Source organism: Varroa jacobsoni, unplaced genomic scaffold (genome assembly GCF_002532875.2).
Source record: "Varroa jacobsoni isolate VJ856 unplaced genomic scaffold, vjacob_1.0 scaffold_746, whole genome shotgun sequence".
Taxonomy (NCBI): Eukaryota; Metazoa; Arthropoda; class Arachnida; order Mesostigmata; family Varroidae; genus Varroa; species Varroa jacobsoni.
This window is the reverse complement of record NW_019213648.1, coordinates 273,832-283,307: the sequence shown is the minus strand read 5'-3', so window position 1 is coordinate 283,307 and position 9,476 is coordinate 273,832. Positions and strand designations below refer to the sequence as shown.

Sequence of the window (9,476 nt, the reverse complement as noted above, 5' to 3'; positions counted from 1 at the left end):
TTCTTGTTTTGAATAGCCCAGTTTTTATTAGTATTACCGGATTGGCTGAGGCATCGTTAATATTGTCTGGCAGTCCGCATAAAGCACCAACTAACGAGTTATTTTAATTTTTTTAAATTAATTTAAATTAAATTAATTAATTAAATTTAAGCTAAAATGCTTGTTTCTTTTTAGTCTGCTGTGTTCATAATTAAGCTTCAAATGTCTTAAAACATTTCACACAACGCTTGACCAGACTACAATAATGTGTAAGTTTTATTAGGCTCGATATTATCAAGTTCTGGTGTTATGTACAGAGTATCTAATAATATGATTAAAGTGCGCTAAGCATACGCTTGCGAATAAAAATATTTCCTGCCCTAATCCGGAGTCGATGTATTGCCTGAATTGTCAGGTTTCTCGATGCAATAGCAATACTGTTGAATCCGCCCGGTGGCGCAAGCTGCCAGTTCACCGTAACGGTCGATTCGGGTTACCTGTAAAGCGAACTTTCTGCGTCATTTCTGTCGCGTTATAAGTTAGTGCAGGCGGAACTGAAGCGATTAAGTGGCATAACTAATTTGCCTCACAGAATAAGCGTAACTTTGACTAATATCTTCGTTGCTGATACTCTCGTTTAATACGTTAAGGTAAGGTTGGTCGAGAAAAAGTTCCCCGGAGTGCCGGCAATCTGCTATACTGAATCTTACTGCTAGAATCTGACTATGCTCGTCCACTGAAGCTGCAATACACAGGATGAAACAAGTCTCAACAATATACAAACGACAGTTTTCAATTCCACTTTCAGCCTTTGCTCAAAAAATTACTACGAGGGAGCCTACAGGATAGCTGTGTTTATGTGGGTCACCCGTTGGATCCACGGATAGCAGGCTTATACCTGCCCTGATGTGAATTATTGTATGTGATGTTCCTTTGAGTCTGTAGTTGGCTTTCCGGTCTGTTGCATTAACGAGATATAGACCCACAATACTCGTGCCCTTTATGGACGAAGAGACGTCCTGGACGTGCTGTTGTTACAATGCTGAAGGCCGTCACCACTGCCCGTGTTTAATTGGTATGATTAAGGCGTAGCTTGGGGACAACTAAAAAAATTTCAAATTGGGGCAAAAAAGATGAGGCTGTCAACGATCAAGAGACTTGTTGCTTATGATTAAGCTCATCCATGGCGAAATGATTTCATACAGCATATGGGGTTCAAATATGAAGTTTCTACAGCGTCTCATGTGTTTTTGCAACTTTCGGAGCTATTCCTTTAGCATGGTAGCGAGAAAGTCAAAACTCAGGGACGAGTCGTGGCCAACTGAAGTAAACGACGCGCGACTAACGTCCACTTCAATATAGAAACGATTTAAATGAAGCACTTTCCCGAGATCGCTTTACAACGTTAAGTGAAAAATCAGTTCTGCTTTGAAAGAGAGGATATTGCAATATTCGATCATTAAGATTAGATAGTGAAGAAAATGGCCGTTTGCGTACCTCATTCAGAATCCATGAAGAACGGGTTATAGTTACTGTGATATCGAACTTTGCTTGGGGTTTAGCTATCATATTAACTTGAAACAGAAACTCCAAGTGGTTCGGCATAGAGCTGTAAGTTAGTTTAGTCACATTTAAAAGACTCCACGGCGAACAGACGTGCGTATCATTTGATACGGTGTCGACGGAGGCATTTTTTAACATACCGTTCAAAAAAATAATGCCCTTATTGCCAATGATATGTGCCAGCTTAGTATTGTTATATAATTCGCGTTTGCTGCACGGACAATATTCATTGGGAATCCAGGCTTGCCCACACGTTCGTGTGATTGGAACCGAGTCACGAATTAAGGATATTCCACTCTTCGAATGAGACTTAACATGATTCGATTGTAAATGCGAGATATTAATGGCATCACGCAGTACTTCGTAGAGGTCGTATGATGTTACAAGACGCCGTGAGTTTAGCTGTAGTTGAGTTAGCATATACGGGTATTGCTTAACAAGCGATGGTGGCAGCAGCACAAAGCCAAAGGGTAAACTGTCTTCCAGGCGTCCTTGCTCCGTTTCGCGGAACGAACCGTGCCGAAATCCGTGGTCCGCGAGGAAAATAATTACAGATCGATTCAGGATGCCCTCGTTTTCAATTTTTGTGAAAAAATCCGAGACTGGCTGGTCTAAAGGGACCCCTCCCTTTGCACCCCCGTGGCTTAATATGGAAAGCCAGGTAAATGCCCACATCGGACGTTGAGGTCCATGAAGCTTCAACATACTATAGGTATAATCCAAGTATAGATTACTTTTCAACTTCGGCCCTATGCAGTGATAGGAAAATCCCATATCTTTGGCTTTTTTATTGACCGAGTACATGAAAGGTTTTGGCCAATAGTCGACAGGCACTTCCTTGAATCCTTTGAAGTCAGGAAAGACGAATATACCATATTCGCCTTGCTCTTCGAGGAACATCGTTCGATATCCAGCATCAGCGGCGTCTTCCCAAATAAACCTTGTTATACCATCAACATACCTAGAAACACAAAATTATTTTTTTCTATATAATGCACGTACGCTGTTGCATTCAGTACATGAAAAGAATTTTAAGAGCTGCAAAGAATGGGAAAACTGTTACACTTATCATCAGGAATGAATTTAGGTTTCAACTTTTCAACGTCCTGATCTCAGCGTTTCTGTCCTGACAACATAAAACCTGGTACATTTCTTCTTCAGGCTTGTTTGTGCGTTTTTAATGCATACAGCAATATTACCGATGAATTTATTAGATTAATGAATAATTTATTAGACAGTTATTAGATCATAGATACCTGGAATAGCCTGCGAGCTGCGGTTTCAGATCGGCTATGAAGTTACGGCCAGTTAACAGAGCGAATATGTTCGGCGCCGAATTCAAACCCACTTTTGAGTAGCCTTTCAGCTCCACAACGCTGTTGGGTCTAGAGTGAAGCCATTTCACCGTTTGGGGCATTGTTCTATATAACGAGAGACGAGACATTGCATCGATTCCAAGTACAATAACGTTGAACTGCGCTTTTCCCTTGCTTGACGAACTACGATTACGAGTAGGAAGTTGATAGAACATAGTTAATACTCGCTGGACCGTAATGCGACGATGTCATATTTAATAACAAAGAGGAAACGAAATATACCTCAGTACAATTCTTGTTCATGTTTTGATATAGAAAGATTTATGTATGTAAAATTATGGTATGCAGGCGTGCATCTGGCCCTCTATGTCTCAATTGGCTCTACAGTTACAACTAAATTACTGACTTGTACTATTTCATCACAGGAGGATACGAACTTGATTGACGTGGACCATTCTCGATTTCTTTGTACTTTAAGCGGCTTCACCTTTGGTATCATCACTGGCTGAGTGAACGTCTTGGTGGTCTTGTTGTTGAATGCTATTTTGCAGGAAATCCAAATGAATTCTGCCTGCACGCAGGCGATTGGCAACGAGAGATCTTCGGCTGATTTTAACTTGAAATAGCTGTCTATGATGTCGTGGTTGGTATCACGAAGGACTTCCTTGTAGGTACACTTTAGATGCTCCATTTTGACGCCGGGGTAGAATTGCTGAAGTGGGCTATCATATAGGACAACGCACGCGCTGTCCATGTCAGGAAAGATAACACTTTCAAACAGAAATGGAGGCCCACGGCAAGCTTCCGGTAAGGATAACTTGAAATGTATAAAAGTAAATATTATGTTTATAGTGATTAGCTTAAAGCTATACAACAGTTTTTTTTAGATGGACTAAATCAAGCTTTCACCATAGACGTGTGTAGTAAGTGCTATCACTGGACGTTAAGTCTACGTGGATGACCTGAATGAACTAATGGCCAAACAAGACTGTACAGATAGTTATAGCAATGAAAATTATACATATGATCATAGCACAGTATAATGTATACATACGTTAGTCATTTAGCGTAATTCATTGGCACCATGCGTGATGTCAATCATATATTTCATGTTATAGCTGCTGGAACCTCATCAACGCCTCGGCTACAACTATCCATTGGGCTTTGAGCGGCGATCTATTGCGAATCTACCCTTCACCGATTCAAACATCAAGTCTCTGTAGCTGTCACAAACATAACTCCCATGACGGTGTGACACAAAACAACTGAACAGATAAGTCTGCGAGCATCGAGGGTTTGCCTTTAACAAAAATCTGGCTCAAAGGGTAGAGCACGTGGAGAGTAAAATATATTATCAGTGGAATAAACGAAGTAATCGCACAGAGATAGAAAGAATCGGAACGTATAATACGTTTGTTTCGAAAACAACATTACGTGACATTGAGCTTGAACAGTTTGGACCAGCGAAAAGCATAAGCCGATCGAATAGGTTTGCCTGCCTGGCCTTACCGCAGACCCTCTTCTTGGTTAAAAAATTCGTCTTGCTGATAATATTAATAAGCATAAAGTACCTATGTAGTAGTTCATACGACGACTGGGATTCCCACAGATATTTTTCGGTTCTTTACTTCACACGAGTTGTGTAGCATTCATCTTTCCTTCTATAATGCAGCACTGTTTTGACGCTTCTACGCTTGTGTGCCAAAAAAAACAACATGCAGGCCAGGAAACATTGCGTGCAACGTGCAAAACCAGGTAGCAGTCGAGATAGATTTTGGCATTTTTGTTCTATCTGTTTATAAATAACACAGTGCTAAATGTCGTTTAAGAGAGGCCCGTTTTAATTAACGTTTAAAGGTGTTCAAGTTCGAGCTCAACTAACTTGTGAGTCTCAATTTCGCAAGTTTAACTTGACACGGAAAATAAGATTTAAAGCATTGCACCGTATAGATACTTGGTTGTTTATATTATTCTAAAAAAAAAGTCTAAGAAACGCGAGAGAGAGAGAGAGAGACACGCGCGTTAAAATACATTATTGGTTTGTTATTAAGATGTTTCTCATACGCTTTCTATAGGGCTCTAAACACCAAATTTACCAATCAAATCTATTGAACGTAGATTATACAACAGAAGATTTCGCGACGGATTTAGAAAAAAACATCTCGGTTTGCAGTAAACATCTTTTCCTAAGAATAAAAGAAGAAAACGCAAACGAACTTTATAAATGTGAAGTATCCAAAACCTTTTTCGTATAAATTACCGATTTTGATACTATCACCTATCTATCGGATCCCTTCTAGTTAGTAAAAATGAATCGCTCTTCGTGACTGATAATCTTGCTCGCACCTGATTTAAATGATGTTCGGCTTCCGCCGAATTATACGGGTAGTCGGGTATTTTACAGTTTGGCTGATCGATTAGGTAATCCAAGGTTGCTCTCCGAATTTCGCCGCGGTCGAATTTAGCGATCTTCTGACGCATTAGCTGATACATATGCCCATCTTTTACATAAGAAACTGTTTTCGCTATTGTGTAGATTGTGATAAAGACGGTAACCATTGTAAATATCCCCAGTGCAATGTAGAGGCATTGCTTCAAAACGTTCGTCATCGTACATTAGGCTGTTGTGTTTCTCACTGTTGGAAAAAAACGACAAAAAGTTTCCATACGAATACACCATACAGTCAATTATCGCTCTAGCCAACGCTTAGACCAAGTAGGAGATTGGTTGGTATCAGAAAACGGGATAGTTCCCGACAAAATTATGCAGACTCTTAATCCCTGTTGGAACCTTAAGCCGGTTTTAACCTTATAGCACTTTATTTTTACTTACATTTCCTAAGTAAGTTTGCTCTCTACGATATGAAACAAAATACGTTTTCATTTACCTGCCCATTATCTTCCCATCAGTTCCGTTGGAATAAAATTTATATTTTACAAAGCACAGTATTGGCAACTCCAGAGAGAAGTACCAAACGAACAAGCACTTGATGCTTGTAAGTCCTTATCGTTGTACTCCCTAGCCCAACAACAGTCACACTTCGATCAAAATCGTTCAACTCATGTTCAAGATATTGTTAGGACTGTAGTAAGTGGAAGTGCCTATTGCTAACTATTTTCAAAGCAATCGCTTGCCTGAATTTAACTTAAAAGCTATCGTGTCCATCATTGCTGCTTTTACCGTTCAACTTACACTTGTGTAATTTCAAATGGTGACTTCTAGCACAAAACACTATTACTTCGTTTGATGCTTCACAGTTTCGTTGTCTATACGGCACGATTCGGTTTGTTTCCAAACACATAATTGTTGTCGGTCTTAAGGGCCAATTTATTTACATAATGGGCATCCCTTAGATATATATGCAAGTATATAGACATAGCATAACCCAGCTATGGTCGCATTCAAACAGGAACTTCTTAACAGAGATTGAACACATAAAACGCATAAAGCTTGTCAGGAGAAAAAAAGTTATATATTATTGAAGTGGCCTACCGACTTTTCATTTTTATAACAGGGACACTAGGACAAGCATAACTTAAAAATAAATTAATGCAGTATTTGTGCAAGAAGAAATATGGGAAACGAAATCATTGATTATTAGGAAGAAACAAAGAAGCTAGGTGATGCATTCGGAGATTTCTTAACTAAATTTATGAATTAGTTAATAATCGTAGCAAGAACTCGCTAATCAGTCAATAAGTAAATAATTTACTACGGTATATTAACGGTATATACTTATAGCCATAACAACTTCAAGAAAAATTTAAACTGTACAGTGATTCAGCAAGATTATACGCGGAGCTACAAGAACCAAGATACAAACTACCGCGATATATACATCTAAATAGATAAACCATTTACCATTATTAGCGTTATTTCAACCTACAGCATCTCTCTAAGTTCACGCAAATTTAATATGCTACTACAACACTATCACGGCAACATACAATTATATTTAGGTATAATTTGACGATGCCGGACGTAGCTCGGATGACCTTTACAAATGCCACTAGAATTGTCAGTGAAGTAAAGAGTCAATGACTCCTGTAGCCAGGAGTTATCTGTGCGCGGGCTCCCAGTGTCTTTCGCTCTATCTGAAAACTTTTAGACACAATATAAGCGCTAAAATTATGCCAAGATGATATCTTTCTCGACCTAAGGATTGCCAGCTTAAAGTAGTAGGTTCTGTGCATCCCTTCGAACAGCTGTCCACTGAGTTGCCGTGGCTGACAGGAGCAGTTAAATATATGGATAATAACGACACAGATATGCTAACCACGATCGTTTTAAGTAGACAAGCCTTCTGATTATGGACTGGTCTCTGAGACATAAACCGTTCGGTAAACTACAAAAAAGTTGTTCTCTTTGAACTGTGTTCACAACTGACGGCCGGACAGGTCTCTGAGGAAACTATGTGAGGACTATTCTTTAGGACTTTGGGAACCAGAGTGTATAGGTCCTACATGTGGGTCCAGTGGCATATTTGTGTCAGTGCGATGGTGGTCAGTAGCTTAGCTGTCTTTCTGGGCAAAAAGATGTTGCCCCGCTAAGGCTTCAAGTTGACCGTCTAGGGGACGTGTCCTAGAAAAACCGGAACATATTCTGGGTTTTATCGCGCAAAAGGTCATTGCGAAAGTATATGTGACAGGCCACACACTTGACATTGAGGCCTTGTCCTAAGATTCTTTTCCAAGAACGTGCTTGTTAGAGCGATGAGGAACGAGAGCGGCGGATTCTCTGTAGTTTTCGTGCGAAAGCAATCTTCCGACTCGTGAAGTCCCAAATCACATATGTGCCCTAGGTAATGTATTGAACTCTCATCTCGCTGAGGAGCAGCTTAGGATGCCTAGAGATGGCCTGGTTAGACTGGACGTTGATATATATGTGAGATAGATATGTGGCTGCATGCTTTTGGTGGTCTAGGAGTTCGTCTTCCGGATGACAAATACACAACTGTTACGCATAGATCTGCCCTAGAAACGTTTCTGAAAAGTTCTCATGTGTCACAGTCAGTTTTTTCTCAGTTCTTCTCTTCCTGCAGCAGAGATCGGCACTCACTCACTCATTCTTCTCTAGCGTTGGCTGATACGCCGTGGGCCGCATAATAAAATACTTTGTAAGTCCCAGAGTTCTTTGAATCTGATCGCAGCCACTAGCTTTCCTCCTCAAACACCTACCACTTAAAATCATAATGCAAATTAGTTTGTTACTACCCATTTTTTAAAATTTTTTGTTGGAAAATGAGGTAAAAATGAAGAAGACACTCTTGACGTCAAATATGTTCATCTACAGTGGTCGATTTCTCAGCAGGCCAGAACTTAATTATACATACGTCAGATTTGAGTTTAACGAATGAGTGAGCGAATGTTTTAAAAGCTCATTGCCCTTTGTTACTAAGTATCTTTTGCTACTAAGTGCCTTTGTCACTAAGTGTCTTTTACTACTAAGAACCTTTTACTACTAAGAACCTTTTGCTACTAAGTGCCTTTTGTTATTAAGTGCCTTTTGTTATTAAGTGCCTTTTGTTACTAAGTGTCTTTTGCTACTAAATACCTTTTGTTACTAAGTAATATAGAAAGGAAGGTTAGTAAGTAACACAGTCAAGCAAATAGTTGCGGTCTCTTTTTAACCTTTTGGGTCCATTATCACCCCTTACTAACAAGCTTTATAACTGTGGTATTACGTTACGAAAATAATAACAATGTTAAAAACCCTCGACCTTTGTCCTCACCGGCTTCATCGTTGGTTGACAATCCTAATTCGCTGATGTGGCACGGAGTCCCATATATCGAGGTTGGTTCGGGTAACATTAGATAGCGTTTAATATATATAAACAGCAAGTAGTTTTGCACTTCATATTTATGTGACTATAATCTGCGGCGTCACATGCTACACCATTACCGAACCAAAATGCAAATATTGCCTGCATTTAGCATCGTTCCGTCACCCTGTTAAGAAGTAAACCTTTTACGTTATTTCAGTATGACGTTATTTTTCAGTCGCCGAGATTTAAAAAACAAACTAACATATAGAAGTCTACGATTTGCGGAACGACGAGAGCTTTTAGAATTTAGAATTATTTAAAAATGAGCATTATGCTTTACGGAAGAAACTGTTTCGATTGGAGATGCAATTTAAATAGAACTCATCGCACGGCGCTAACAAAATTAGTCTGATAGTTAACTATCTTAAAAAAATGTAGGACATTTACTAAAACTGAAGCAGGATGGTCAGCAAAGATTAGTTTTCAGGTCCAATGAAGGTCTTAAATTCTCTAAAACGACTAAAATAGCTCTATATCCGATTGGATATTTGGCTCATCTCACAATTAAATCAACAGATACACAAAAACGAGCTAAATAAATACTCGAACGATTTTTTTACCAGACGTTTTAGAGATAACGTAACTTTATTATGCTTCTTGATTGTATTCCTATTATTTCTGTATAAGGTTTGGTTAGCTATCAAGCGTAAATCCGAAGGGTGATTTTATGCAATCACCGCACGCGTGGGTGTTGTCCAGGTGCCCTCTCCATAAAATGGCAAGACTCTTCGATCCTTCCGCTAGTGTAAGTTGCCATCGCGGCGTAGGGATTGGTTCGGGTTGCCTATCGGAA

The 9,476-nt window shown here is 39.4% G+C and overlaps 1 protein-coding gene across 3 annotated transcripts; it reads right to left on the bottom strand.

Moving 5' to 3' along the window:
* Positions 1-227: 227 nt before the first annotated feature.
* LOC111263217 (uncharacterized) lies at positions 228-6,128 on the bottom strand. 3 transcript variants are annotated; one of them, XM_022838125.1, is made up of 6 exons: positions 6,052-6,128; positions 5,205-5,494; positions 3,296-3,675; positions 2,799-3,041; positions 1,477-2,503; positions 228-476 (listed from the first exon to the last, which is right to left on the bottom strand). In XM_022838125.1, exons 2-6 carry the CDS (start codon positions 5,466-5,468, stop codon positions 360-362), a joined length of 2,031 nt encoding a protein of 676 aa, XP_022693860.1. In that variant the 5' UTR covers positions 5,469-5,494; positions 6,052-6,128; the 3' UTR covers positions 228-359. The 3 variants fall into 3 exon arrangements, with proteins under 3 accessions (XP_022693860.1, XP_022693861.1, XP_086825630.1); XM_022838126.1 differs by lacking the exon at positions 6,052-6,128 and adding an exon at positions 3,913-4,171 and having other exon boundaries at positions 5,205-5,257; XM_086969504.1 differs by lacking the exons at positions 5,205-5,494; positions 6,052-6,128 and adding an exon at positions 3,913-4,192.
* Positions 6,129-9,476: the final 3,348 nt, after the last annotated feature.